The 15,588-nt window shown below is 39.2% G+C and overlaps 1 protein-coding gene across 5 annotated transcripts in view; it reads right to left on the bottom strand.

Moving 5' to 3' along the window:
• Positions 1-3,496: 3,496 nt before the first annotated feature.
• The window catches only part of LOC128693493 (paternally-expressed gene 3 protein), a gene marked incomplete at its 5' end in the record, with an annotated part of 81,500 nt that continues 69,408 nt past the window's right edge, over positions 3,497-15,588 (bottom strand). For 3 of the 5 annotated variants that reach the window (XM_070080871.1, XM_070080872.1, XM_070080875.1), the window contains 4 exon segments: positions 3,497-3,604; positions 10,274-10,315; positions 11,768-11,812; positions 12,979-13,215. In XM_070080871.1, coding sequence (XP_069936972.1) covers positions 3,539-3,604; positions 10,274-10,315; positions 11,768-11,812; positions 12,979-13,215 — 390 coding nt within the window. 5 annotated transcript variants of the gene reach the window in all.

The following is a 15,588-nucleotide window of genomic DNA, read 5'->3' as shown; positions in this document are numbered from 1 at the left end:
TGTTGTATAGCATATCATAGTACCATCCATGTGCTTTATATAGAAGATCCCTAGGCCGAGTGACTGTATGACGTCACGGGATACAGCATGAGTCAGTGAGACAAGCTGCCTCCCTCTCAGTCGACGCATAGGCATAGAAGAAGGCAGAACACGGCAGGCTGGGCTCCATCTCCCATTACCACAGTCTGACAATACAGCGTTACCATCCAACAAGTGAGTTTACGTTATCCATCAATCTCCTACCGAACCCCACAGGAGGAGGAGGAGGAGGAGGAGGAGGAGGAGGAGGAGGAGGAGGAGGAGGAGGAAGAGGAGGAGGAGGAGGAGGAGGAGGAGGAGGAGGAGGAGGAGGAGGAGGAGGAGGAGGAGGAGGAGGAGGAGGAGGAGGAGGAGGAGGAGGAGGATGAGGAGGAGGATGAGGAGGAGGATGAGGAGGAGGATGAGGAGGAGGATGAGGAGGAGGATGAGGAGGAGGATGAGGAGGAGGATGATGAGGAGGAGGAGGATGATGAGGAGGAGGAGGATGATGAGGATGATGAGGATGATGAGGATGAAATAATATTGTTCCCTTGAAGCAAGAAAAAAAACAGTTCACCCCATGACAGTGACAAGATAAGAGGAGATAACATCTGATAAGAGCTGACGTTTGATGAGCGTAAACGAGGGTAGGGGAGGGTGCAGCTGATAAGAAAAGATTAGATGACCATCGCCCTTGCTTTGTTTTTGCTGTTACACAAACATTTCTGTCTGTATTTGTCTGTCTGCCAAGCTCCCTGTCTATCTGTCTAGCTCTGTCTCAGAGAGAGCCACAAGACTGTGTCATCATCACGTTTACTCACATCTTCAAGCAGAGTATAGCACTTTTTCTGGATTTTTTGGGTTATCCTAGGTAATTTACACTATGTATACTTGTATTTATGTGTACCTGTGACAGAGATAGACAGACAGATAGAAAGAGAGAGAGAGATTGAAAGAGATAGAAAGATAATTAGATAGAATGGAGGGGAAGCAGCATCCGACCCCATTGTTTTGACAGGCGGTAGGGGGATTGAGTAACGAGACAATATGTCATTTTGACAGCTGCCGACTCCTGACTCAAAACAATTATAAGCCACACACTCACACACAAGACAAGCTTGCTGAATGAAGATAATAGCAGTTATATGAAAGTATCTAGTGACTATATATGTGTATTATATTATAGAAACCAGAAGGAAGGAAGAATGGAAGGCAGGAATGAAGGAAGGAAAAAAGTAAGGGAAGATGAAGGAATGTAGGAAGGAAGGTAGGAAAGGAATGCAGGAAGGTAGGTAGGAAAGGATTGCAGGAAGGTAGGAAAGGAATGCAGGAAGGAAGGAATGATGACACATGACCATTTACCTAGGAAAACTACATAACACAACTGCCTGCTAAAACTTTGAGGAAAACTGCTCAGACGAGGTGTTTTGCCTTTGCACATAAAAAAAAAGGTCCACAAAAATGCACACACACTGGTTTTGTGTGTGAGGAGTGTAAAACACCATTGTGTATGAAAACATGTTTCAAAGAGTTCCACAAGCTGCAGAACTTCTAGGAATATGTTCGGTGACTGTACATTGGTATATATATTATAGAACAATAGTAATAAAAAAATTTTTGTATTGTTTGTTTTTGTAAAGAAGTTTTGTAAACAATATATTGATAATTATGTTTGTGTGCTTATTGTGTTGTATACAACGAGTGTATATATGTACATTGCACCTTGCTTTGGTCTCACAGGCCACATAACTTATGTGAAAAAATAAAATAGTGAAAAAAAACAACAAACCTTCAAATACAAGTAAACCAAAGTTTACCACGTGAGCGGCAGTCGCCGCTGTTGCCATACGCGGCTCATTTTCTGCAAAATTCACGTCTCTATATCTCGGTAAGTACTGATGGCAAAATTTTTTTTTGGACTAAAACACTCAGAAAAATAATCTTAACATTTTCATAAGAAAAAATATTTTTTTTTTTTTTTGAATATTATGCGACATAGAATGACAGTTTCAGAAAGGGGCCTGCGACAGTCAAAGGGTTAAATTAATAATAATAATAATAATTATTATAACAATAATACGTATGTACTAATATTAATAACAATATTATTATTAAACTATAATATAATAATCGTGTCCACTCATTACTTACCTTAAAATATCTGTAGTCTTAATGTAGAGTGAAAGGTGAGTAAACAAGATTAAATGAATAAACGAGAGAGAAAATGAGTGTAGAAGGTTTGCGAGTTTTGTAAACAAACTAGTTGTTGTTGTTACCAGCCCGGACACGAATGGTTTTTGTTCACTCTGTCAAGCCGACCAGAAAAACATCTCGTATTTGTTAATTTATGTTACGTAGCATGTGTATTATATAATTTTGAAAAAAAAACATAGATGGATTAATGTTTTATACACATTTAATGCACCTCAGTGATTATTATTGTTATTATCATTATTAATATGGCATCTTCAAGACCAATTACACTCTTAATGAGTGGGTCTGAGACAGACAAGCAGACAGACAGACACAAGTAGACAGAAAGAGAGACACAGGTAGAAAGACAGACACACACGTAGACAGAAAGACAGACACAGGTAGACAGAATGACAGACACACAGGTAGACAGACACAGGTAGACATAAAGACAGACACACAGGTAGACAGAAAGGCAGACACACAGGTAGGCAGAAAGACACACACAGGTAGACAGAAAGACACACACAGGTAGACAAAGACAGACACAGGTAGACACGCAGGTAGACAGAAAGACAGGCACACAGGTAGACAGACAGACACACAGATATACAGACACACAGATATACAGGCAGACAGATACAGACAGGTTTATGTGCAACAGTGAAAACAAATAGAGAGTTCGAGAGTAAGAGCCTTCTTGCCACAATCCCCAGTGCAAGATTCAGACTTCATCTTAGGGGCCATGGTGAAATTTACTGTCCAGTTAGTACAGTTAATACAGTATGATGCTGCTGATAGGGCAGGGTTACTCAAACTGATGCTGCCTGGATGACGCATTGCTGCTGCGAGTATCGTCAAATATTGTACAGCGGTGTGCATCAGCCGGCCCAGCCCAGCTGCCAGATGCACGGTCGTAAGTCGAGTGGACATATGTCGAGCAGGTCGTAAGTCGGATGGTAGGTGTATTCTGGTATAACATTGATGATTACGTAACAGAATGAAGCAAGGAAAAGCTGATGCTCCTGAGGTTTTGTAATTTGCTTACGTTGGCTCAGACATGTACTATATTACAAAATGTAATGAAAAACTATAAGTAAAACATTACTATAAGTAATACTGCAATAAGGATATTTCTTATTGTCTCAAGGCTATAAATTAAGTTTCAACTTGCTGGGCATTAATAATATTTCTTTGGAAATTGTGACAGACTGACCTTACAATCTTGTGGGTTAGGATTAGGAGTATACAGTCACAATTTAGTTTTACAATAAACAGATATTTCTTTCTTAAATTCCATATAAAAATGTGTCAAAAATTTTTAAATTTACCACAAAAAAATGTTTACCTTGCCATGTTTCTTGTAGTCGTGGTTCCCCTGACCAAACATACGCTGAAGATATGTCAGAGAAAAAACGGATCAGTAACCTTGTATATGAAGAACAAAATGGGAAAATGCCATGACTGAAGCAATACACAAATAGCCTGCACATAGGAGAAAGAAACTTATGATGATGTTTCGGCCCAACACTCAAACACTGTGACTGGTCAATAGTGCAAGTCGGACCAAAACATTGCCATAAGCTTCTTTCTATGTGCAGAATTATCTGTGTACCGTATATTAATATTGTATTATTAAATTCATAAAGCAGTTTATCAGCGGCTGAAGCAGCAGCATCCTGTAAACCTGCTTGCACTCTTTCTCTCAAAATCAATTATAAGATATTAGCTTTTCATTACTATTTAAGTTGTTTTATATACAACAGTATATAATAAAACAAAATATTATTCATAAACCCTACACAATTTAATTTTTTTAATGGCCCTCACTTTAATGTGCACACATATGGGTATGTCCCACTTTAATGTGGTACATACCACTATTTAGTTTGAACACAAACAGGATATGAAATATACAGGATATGCAACATATAGGATAAGTAACACTGTGGTGATGACTGCTGATGCAGTAGAAACCTGAGGTACTTTTCTCTGTGAGGACTGAAAATATACCCACAAATTATACCCGAGGTTATACAAAATCCATTACTAGAGTGAGTCTATCTCCCGCCTAATGGTCCTTGATGATTTATGGCCAGTAATATACAGTGAACACAATGAAACACAAGGGACTATCAGAAGCTGGCATGATATAATAAGATCCATGGTGGGTTTGGAGAGGCTGACCTGATAGAGCACAAATAAGGGTTGAAGACTCACAACCTGATTAAATTACAGTATGCTCAATAATAACCCACATGAGGACAGAAACTCATAAGATTGATTTTTATGTGTATAATTTGATCCTTTTTCTGGGATCATCTTCAGCTGAAGTGGATCCCAGAAGGGGATCAAAATCTATAAATCAATCTTCTGAGTTTCTGACTCCATGTGGGTTATTACTGAGCACTGAAAGGTGTTCCTCACACTTTAGTTAGTATGATTATAGTACAGTATATAAATGAATAAGGAAACTATTTAGAAATGTTCTAACAAAGGAGTGGAAAAGAATAAAGTAGTAATGAGTCAAAGAAAGATAAAACACAACTCCTATTTGGAACATGCAAAGAGGCTTGTAACTGACAATGAGGGTACGCAGGTCTCTGTCTGCCCTGACACATGATGAGATTGAAGACTTTGTTTGAAGTACAAGTAATTAAGAATCAAGTAATTAAGTTTCTGAAATGAATTTATTTGTATGCAAAACAATCACAGTGTTGCAGCCAAAGAGTTTTTCAAGACCTTGCAGTTGTGCAAAGGAATGGAAATCAACCCAGGTAGTTGTGTCTGTAGACACATCCTACAAGGGATGCCTCCATAGACACACCTACCTGGACTGATCTCCTTTCCTGTCCACTATTGCAAGCTCTTGAAAAAGCGTTGGTAGCAACATGAAAGCCCTAGGGCTGTAATTCAGCTTTTCCCTGTAGTTTTGTATTTACCGTTGCGCTCGTTTGTGACTGCTGCGTTTAGCTGTTGTTAAGCTTTACATATAAGGCGCTTTTAGTTTTATTTATCTACAGACATGTTTTGAAGTCTAGGTTAATTTTTAGTGTGTAGTACATATGCATTTGGCATTTTTGATATGTAAATTATTAATCAAGCACTATATTATAGTGGACAAAGCCTTCACACTTATGTTTTGTCATCTGAGGAAGATGATAAAGTGATGTATAGCTCAACATAAAATTAACTAAATTAACTATACATACTGTATTTTTTTTTAATATTTTTCATGAGATTTTGGTAAATAAATTGGTAAACTACACATCCTATCACTTGCAGTAATTAAACCACTGTTACTTAATACAATTACCGTCTTCCATCATAGTTATGTATATGCCTTACTAATTTTTTTTTTTTTACAAGTCGGCCGTCTCCCACCAAGGCAGGGTGACTCAAAAAGAAAGAAAATACTTTCATCATCATTCAAAACTTTCACCTCACTCACACATAATCACTGTTTTTGCAGAGGTGCTCAGAATACAACAGTTTAGAAGTATATACGTATGTATAAAGAATACACAACATATCCCTCCAAACTACCAATATTCCAAACCCCTCCTTTAAAGTGCAGGCATTGTACTTCCCATTTTCAGGGCTCAAGTCCGGCTATATAAAATAACCGGTTTCCCTGAATCCCTTCACTAAATACAGTGGACCCCCGGTTAACGATATTTTTTCACTCCAGAAGTATGTTCAGGTGCCAGTACTGACCGAATTTGTTCCCATAAGAAATATTGTGAAGTAGATTAGTCCATTTCAGACCCTCAAACATACACGTACAAACGCACTTACATAAATACACTTACATAATTGGTCGCATTCGGAGGTAATCGTTATGCGGGGGTCCACTGTATACCCTGCTCACACTCCAACAGCTCGTCAGGTCCCAAATACCATTCGTCTCCATTCACTCCTATCTAACACGCTCATGCACGCTTATGTATATTTTTTATTTTTTTTTTTATTATCACACCGGCCGATTCCCACCAAGGCAGGGTGGCCCGAAAAAGAAAAACTTTCACCATCATTCACTCCATCACTGTCTTGCCAGAAGGGTGCTTTACACTACAGTTTTTAAACTGCAACATTAACACCCCTCCTTCAGAGTGCAGGCACTGTACTTCCCATCTCCAGGACTCAAGTCCGGCCTGCCGGTTTCCCTGAATCCCTTCATAAATGTTACTTTGCTCACACTCCAACAGCACGTCAAGTATTAAAAACCATTTGTCTCCATTCACTCCTATCAAACACGCTCACGCATGCCTGCTGGAAGTCCAAGCCCCTCGCACACAAAACCTCCTTTACCCCCTCCCTCCAACCCTTCCTAGGCCGACCCCTACCCCGCCTTCCTTCCACTACAGACTGATACACTCTTGAAGTCATTCTGTTTCGCTCCATTCTCTCTACATGTCCGAACCACCTCAACAACCCTTCCTCAGCCCTCTGGACAACAGTTTTGGTAATCCCGCACCTCCTCCTAACTTCCAAACTACGAATTCTCTGCATTATATTCACACCACACATTGCCCTCAGACATGACATCTCCACTGCCTCCAGCCTTCTCCTCGCTGCAACATTCATCACCCACGCTTCACACCCATATAAGAGAGTTGGTAAAACTATACTCTCATACATTCCCCTCTTTGCCTCCAAGGACAAAGTTCTTTGTCTCCACAGACTCCTAAGTGCACCACTCACTCTTTTTCCCTCATCAATTCTATGATTCACCTCATCTTTCATAGACCCATCCGCTGACACGTCCACTCCCAAATATCTGAATACGTTCACCTCCTCCATACTCTCTCCCTCCAATCTGATATTCAATCTTTCATCACCTAATCTTTTTGTTATCCTCATAACCTTACTCTTTCCTGTATTCACCTTTAATTTTCTTCTTTTGCACACCCTACCAAATTCATCCACCAATCTCTGCAACTTCTCTTCAGAATCTCCCAAGAGCACAGTGTCATCAGCAAAGAGCAGCTGTGACAACTCCCACTTTGTGTGTGATTCTTTATCTTTTAACTCCACGCCTCTTGCCAAGACCCTCGCATTTACTTCTCTTACAACCCCATCTATAAATATATTAAACAACCACGGTGACATCACACATCCTTGTCTAAGGCCTACTTTTACTGGGAAAAAATTTCCCTCTTTCCTACATACTCTAACTTGAGCCTCACTATCCTCGTAAAAACTCTTCACTGCTTTCAGTAACCTACCTCCTACACCATACACTTGCAACATCTGCCACATTGCCCCCCTATCCACCCTGTCATACGCCTTTTCCAAATCCATAAATGCCACAAAGACCTCTTTAGCCTTATCTAAATACTGTTCACTTATATGTTTCACTGTAAACACCTGGTCCACACACCCCCTACCTTTCCTAAAGCCTCCTTGTTCATCTGCTATCCTATTCTCCGTCTTACTCTTAATTCTTTCAATTATAACTCTACCATACACTTTACCAGGTACACTCAACAGACTTATCCCCCTATAATTTTTGCACTCTCTTTTATCCCCTTTGCCTTTATACAAAGGAACTATGCATGCTCTCTGCCAATCCCTAGGTACCTTACCCTCTTCCATACATTTATTAAATAATTGCACCAACCACTCCAAAACTATATCCCCACCTGCTTTTAACATTTCTATCTTTATCCCATCAATCCCGGCTGCCTTACCCCCTTTCATTTTACCTACTGCCTCACGAACTTCCCCCACACTCACAACTGGCTCTTCCTCACTCCTACAAGATGTTATTCCTCCTTGCCCTATACACGAAATCACAGCTTCCCTATCTTCATCAACATTTAACAATTCCTCAAAATATTCCTTCCATCTTCCCAATACCTCTAACTCTCCATTTAATAACTCTCCTCTCCTATTTTTAACTGACAAATCCATTTGTTCTCTAGGCTTTCTTAACTTGTTAATCTCACTCCAAAACTTTTTCTTATTTTCAACAAAATTTGTTGATAACATCTCACCCACTCTCTCATTTGCTCTCTTTTTACATTGCTTCACCACTCTCTTAACTTCTCTCTTTTTCTCCATATACTCTTCCCTCCTTGCATCACTTCTACTTTGTAAAAACTTCTCATATGCTAACTTTTTCTCCCTTACTACTCTCTTTACATCATCATTCCACCAATCGCTCCTCTTCCCTCCTGCACCCACTTTCCTGTAACCACAAACTTCTGCTGAACACTCTAACACTACATTTTTAAACCTACCCCATACCTCTTCGACCCCATTGCCTATGCTCTCATTAGCCCATCTATCCTCCAATAGCTGTTTATATCTTACCCTAACTGCCTCCTCTTTTAGTTTATAAACCTTCACCTCTCTCTTCCCTGATGCTTCTATTCTCCTTGTATCCCATCTACCTTTTACTCTCAGTGTAGCTACAACTAGAAAGTGATCTGATATATCTGTGGCCCCTCTATAAACATGTACATCCTGAAGTCTACTCAACAGTCTTTTATCTACCAATACATAATCCAACAAACTACTGTCATTTCGCCATACATCATATCGTGTATACTTATTTATCCTCTTTTTCTTAAAATATGTATTACCTATAACTAAACCCCTTTCTATACAAAGTTCAATCAAGGGCTCCCATTATCATTTACACCTGGCACCCCAAACTTACCTACCACACCCTCTCTAAAAGTTTCTCCTACTTTAGCATTCAAGTCCCCTACCACAATTACTCTCTCACTTGGTTCAAAGGCTCCTATACATTCACTTAACATCTCCCAAAATCTCTCTCTCTCCTCTGCATTCCTCTCTTCTCCAGGTGCATACACGCTTATTATGACCCACTTCTCACATCCAACCTTTACTTTAATCCACATAATTCTTGAATTTACACATTCATATTCTCTTTTCTCCTTCCATAACTGATCATTTAACATTACTGCTACCCCTTCCTTTGCTCTAACTCTCTCAGATACTCCAGATTTAATCCCATTTATTTCCCCCCACTGAAACTCTCCTACCCCCTTCAGCTTTGTTTCGCTTAGGGCCAGGACATCCAACTTCTTTTCATTCATAACATCAGCAATCATCTGTTTCTTGTCATCCGCACTACATCCACGCACATTTAAGCAACCCAGTTTTATAAAGTTTTTCTTCTTCTCTTTTTTAGTAATTGTATACAGGAGAAGGGGTTACTAGCCCATTGCTCCCGGAATTTTAGTCGCCTCATACGACACGCATGGCTTACGGAGGAAAGATTCTTTTCCACTTCCCCATGGACAATAGAAGAAATAAAAAAGAACAAGAGCTATTTAGAAAAAGGAGAAAAACCTAGATGTATGTATATATATATATGCATGTGCGTGTCTGTGAAGTGTGACCAAAGTGTAAGTAGGAGTAGCAAGATATCCCTGTTATCTTAGCGTGTTTATGAGACAGAAAAAGAAACCAGCAATCCTACCATCATGCAAAACAATTACAGGTTTTTGTTTCACAGTCATCTGGCAGGACGGTAGTACTTCCCTGGGTGGTTGCTGTCTACCAACCTACTTCTTTCTTTCTTTCAACACACCAGCCGTATCCCACCGAGGTGGGGTGGCCCAAAAGGAAAAACAAAAGTTTCTCCCTTCATATTTAGTAACATATACAGGAGAAGGGGTTACTAGCCCCTTGCTCCTGGCATTTTAGTCGCCTCTTACAACACGCATAGCTTACGGAGGAAGAATTCTGTTCCACTTCCCCATGGAGATAAGAGGAAATAAACAAGAACAAGAGCTAGTAAGAAAATAGAAGAAAACCCAGAGGGGTGTGTATACATATGCTTGTACATGTATGTGTAGTGTGACCTAAGTGTAAGCAGAAGTAGCAAGACGTACCTGAAACCTTGCATGTTTATGAGACAGAAAAAACACCAGCAATCCTACCATCGTGTAAAACAATTACAGGCTTACGTTTTACACTCACTTGGCAGGACGGTAGTACCTCCCTGGGCGGTTGCTGTCTACCAACCTACTACCTATGTATAATAAACTAATAATGTAGAGTCAAACTGTCCCAGTTTACTTACCTTCTTGTGTGCCCTCTTATCATGGTTGTCACCCCCAAGCTTCTGGAGGAAAAACCAATAAGAGAATGAAATTAGGATTACCTGGATGACCTCATCCCACATAACACAGGTATAACACAATTTTCCAGAGCCCTTGATTCCTAGGCCTTGCTGGAATATGGATTTTGCCAGGCCAAAAGAGGTCACAAAATAATAATTAAACAGTATACCTCTAACATGGACAGCTAGAAACTTAAATGAAACATTAGTATAAATTACTTTTTTATATTAATTACTGTACTTATGAAGAATGTTGCACAGCACTACCACTCCCAAAGTGATAATGTTTAGAATTATACTGAAACTGAAGAACTAATCACAAAGGTCTAGATGCTGTTTTTTTTTTTTTTTTTTTTACACAAAGCAGTTTCACAGGCTAAGACCTGTTATTCTATCTGAAATCATTTCAAAGCCCAGCCCTATCTCAGGTATACTACCGCACCCCAGGATGTGACCCACACCAGTCAGCTAACACCCAGGTACCTACTTGCTGCTAGGTGAAAAGACACAGCAGGTGTAAGAAAACACACCCAATGTTTGTAATGTTTCAGGGAGGATATCTGGGATACTTGAAGATGAAGCTGTAGGATATTCACACGAAAGCCTACTGCTACAACACATTCTTCTAGGCTGTCTTTTTAAACATTTCATCCAAGTGCAGCTGTTTCATTTGTTCTGATCTTTCCCTATGTAAATTTTCATGCATCAAATAAAAATTCCTCAGCACTTGCTTTGTCACTAAGGAATGTTGTTCTAACCCTATGATTAATTCCCCTCACAGCTCAATGAACTTATCAATAATAGCCATAGCTATTTACAAATTAATTGTTTAGCTATTAACTCTAGCCATCATTAGAGCTGTTAGCAAGATACACTAAGAATCTCACAAAATCATGGGACTGCCACTATCAAATGTAGTGTAAACAATATAACTGAGTACAGGATGCATACAACACCATGCATGACCACCAGGTACACTAGTCTGGCAAGAAACTAGTCTTGTATTTTGTCCGAAATAAAAAAGGTGCTTGACCATCTGTTGCCAGGAAACTTGTGTTGTACCTGTACAATTCTTACCCACCAATCAAGTGACCCTTAAGTTTCAGATCATAAAAATATAATTCTGAGCTACACATTTTGTGATGATGACATGTACACTCAAAAAATCCAAATAATTTTCCAGTTTCATAATACCTAGAGTGAGTACATGTAACTTTATTTCTTGGTATGGAAGACAGAATTAACAATTTCACAAATACAAATTAAAGCATTATTAAAAAGTTAAACAAAACTCAGCTTCAAAGTGCTTAGAATACAAGGAATGTATTATAAAAATGTAACTTCAGTAGTTTCCTATTAACAAATTTAAACTTAAAGATTCATGCATTCAGAGAGGAGATAATATGGCTGATATGATGCTCAATACACAGAGAAGAGAAAGATTTCTTAACTCACCTTCCTATGTTCCCATTTGTCATGGCCATCAGCACCAAGGGTCCTCTAAATATACAAATATATAATTAAAAACATTAGAGCAAACTAGCAGCCAAGAGTAATACAGGACTAAAAAATAAATAAAATAGATGGTATTCAAAATTCAGTATTGTTTTACATTTTCTAGGTTTTCAGTAACAAGTGCAAACAAGTGGATAAATAAAATACCATATATGGTAGAGAATGCAAGAAAAAATTCCCTATACAAGCCTTTTACAGTCTACAAATATACAAGAACAAATATATACCCTGCTGAGAAGAGGGGAACAAATTGTAGGGAGGAGGGAACAAGAGCATATATGTGTACTGTCATACCTGAGCCTAATTTTGAGGGTTTTTTCTAACCTTGCTGCCTGGCCCATGGCCAGGCTTCCTTGATCATTGCTTGATGACCCACATATCCATCTCAGCTTAGCTGATCTGGTACATGATAAAGGTAATAGTTCAGTTATCTTCTGAAAATATCTACCTTTGTCCCAGCAATATTAGTAATATATGCTGGTAGTAGGTTATAAAAGTCTAGGGTAACAGCTCTGTCCTACACATGTGCAACATCTGGGTATCTTTATTGTAGATGTTTTGCCATCCAGTGGCTTTATCAATACAATTTCAAGGACATGACTGGAAGACAGAAGAGCTATATGCTCTGCATACAAAGGGGCTTTCGGCACGTACACCCAACTATTATATTCTTTTGTACAACTATGTATCATGTCAAAATAAAATTATTATTATTATTATTAAATACAAAAGATGAGGTAATCAGTCCCTCAGCCTCGGAACTAGTGTGAAGAGCACCGGCTACGGTGCTGGTTTACGTTTCGACGACATCCTTTGGGAAAGATGTGAATATGTGGAGTAACTTGAGACTGAAGGTTAAGGTAAAACATTCTTATGAATCGCCTTATGAAAGATTAACTTTAATTAGAATTAATTATTAAGCAGTTGAGTAATTCTCTCAGTTTTCACCTCCATACTTTTCTCACACCTTCTGTAATGATGATAAAAATACAAAGCTCTCTCTAATCATGCCTATATACTTTACACAATGATTCCCCTCTTTCCCAGTTTGTAAAAGAAAGATGCAGTCTAGGAATATTGCAGCAGCACATAAAGAATATTTAAGATAAAAGCTATGCATAATATACACAAAAACTATTAGAGTGACTCACCCTGTCATGGGGCTGGAGATCATGGTCATCACCACCAAGAGTGTGCCTGTCATGGGGCTGGAGATCATGGTCATCACCACCAAGAGTGTGCCTGTCATGGGGCTGAAGATCATGGTCATCACCACCAAGAGTGTGCCTGTCATGGGGCTGAAGATCATGGTCATCACCACCAAGAGTGTGCCTGTCATGGGGCTGGAGATCATGGTCATCACCACCAAGAGTGTGCCTGTCATGGGACTGAAGATCATGGTCATCACCACCAAGAGTAAAGACACAGTAAACTACAAATTCTTTGCAATAAATGATGTACAAGCATACCTCACTTTAAGGCACTTCACTTTAGAGCGCTTCGCTAATATTACACTTTTCAATTATATTCATGTTTATTAATATCGGCACAATTTTATTGCCTACACTCAGTCTGTTTACAGCATTTGTATACTTTGTGTCTCAGTGTCATATTCTGGCAATTTTCAAAACTTTTCACACTTTTTACCAATGTAATTGTTATTACTGTAAATATTAATTACGGTACAATGAATGCCCCTAAGTTTAATGCCAGTGAAAAGAAGTCACAAGCCTCTTACCTTAAATCAAAAGCTAGAAATGATCAAGCTTAGTGAAAAAGGCACACTTACTGCTGAGATTGATCATAAGCTAGGTTTGGTGTGCCAAACAGTTAGCACAGTAGTGAACTTAAAGGAGAAATTCCTGAAAGAAATAAAAAGTGCTATCGCAACGAACACTGAAGTGATAAGAAAGCGAGACAGCCTTACTGCCAATAATGGAGAAAGTTTCAGAAACCTAGATAGAAAATCAAACTAGCCACAATGTTCCTTTAAGTCAAGGCATAATCCAGAGCAAGGCCCTAACTCTTTTCAATTCTATGAAGGCTGAGAGAGGTGGGAAAGCTGCAAAAGAGAGGTTTGAAGCTAACACATCTCCACAACATAAAAGTGCAAGGTAAAGCCACCAGAGATGCAGCATGCCATAGAGAAATCCTTTGTGAAAGGAAGTGTCAGTCAATGAGGCAAACTTCACTGTTGTTTTATACAGTGGACCCTCGCCTAACAATATTAATCTGTTCCTGAGAGCTCATCGTTAGACGTAATTATCGTTAGCCGAATTAATTTTCCCCATAAGAAATAATGGAAATCCAATTAATCCGTTCCAGACAGCCAAAGGTACAGTATTAAAAATTTTTTTGTTTTTTTTTCATGAAATATACATTTCCCTACAAAGAAAACAATGAGACATGCGCAATAACTATATAAATAAATGCTAAAATGACACTTACCTTTATTGAAGAGTATTGATAAGTGATGAGACACTGTTTTTCTTCAACACTTTGGGATTTTCAGAGTGATACACCAGTAAAGGCTTCACTTTGCAATCCCCACTAGCATTACAACAAAACAAGAAAGTTAGCCTGTCTTCCATAGGCTTGTGTCCTGGGAGTGCCTTTTCCTCCTGAGTAATGTAGGTCCTGTTTGGCATTTTCTTCTAGAACAGGCCTGTTTCGTCGCAACTGAACACTTGTTGGGGTTGGAGTTTTTCAGCTTCGCCATACCTTATCACACTGTGTATGCAACTACGATTCTTAAATCTCTCAAACCAACCTTCACTAGCCTTAAATTCACCAATATGAGCACTAGTTCCAGGCATTTTTTCCTGTTCACCTGGGTGTTAGTTGACTGGTGTGGGTCGCATCCTGGGGGACAAGATTAAGGACCCCAATGGAAATAAGTTAGACAGTCCTCGATGACTCAATGACTTTCTTGGGTCATCCTGGGTGGCTAACCCTCTGGGGTTAATTGTTTCTCGGTAATTGTTTCTCATTAAGCCACGCCAACAACAGTCTCTCCACATCTTCGAGTAGTACAGCTGACGGTGGAGCAGCAGCAGCTGACCATGGTACGATAGTATTTCAATAGTATTTCTCACCTTTTTCACCATAGGGTTGGAACTAGAAACTTTCTTTGGGCTCATGGTAGCTTATTTAGCAGTTACAAGCACTATAAACAACGGAAAAATACAAAATGTATCAAATGTATGCATGAAACCGGCCACCCTGGCTTGTAAACAATGACAGCAGGGCAGCTGAGGCGCTCAGGCTGGACGGACAGGTTCGGGACGAATCACGTTGGGCGAGTTTTTTATCGTTAGGTGGGCCAAAATTTTTATGTTCAAATGCTTCGTTTGGCGGATTTAACGTTATGCGATGCTTTCGTCAGGCGAGGGTCCACTGTATTAAGAAAGTGCCACATCCACAAGCAGCCCTACCATTCAACAACTGTCACCATAAACAAAAGACAAAAATATTTTAAGGTTAGCAATGCTGTAGCACTTTTTTTTTTTTACTTCTACATTGTTTTTTTAAGGCCTAGCATACAAGATGTTTGGAAAGAGTTGCCAATGTCCAACTAAATGTTCTGATGAACAGTTCTCCCATCACAAGACAAAATGAAGATAAATTCTTGCCTGTCCCTTGACAACAACTTAAAATTCAACACCTACATTCAGCATATAACAAAAAGAAGTATCCAAATCAGTTGGCATCCTCTCCAAGATGCATTACTTGTACCTCAAACAGCACTTACTTACATTATA

The sequence above is a fragment of the Cherax quadricarinatus genome, unplaced genomic scaffold, assembly GCF_038502225.1.
Source record: "Cherax quadricarinatus isolate ZL_2023a unplaced genomic scaffold, ASM3850222v1 Contig1165, whole genome shotgun sequence".
Lineage (NCBI taxonomy): Eukaryota > Metazoa > Arthropoda > Malacostraca > Decapoda > Parastacidae > Cherax > Cherax quadricarinatus.
The sequence above is the reverse complement of the archived record's forward strand: the minus strand, read 5'-3'. Positions and strand labels throughout refer to the sequence as shown.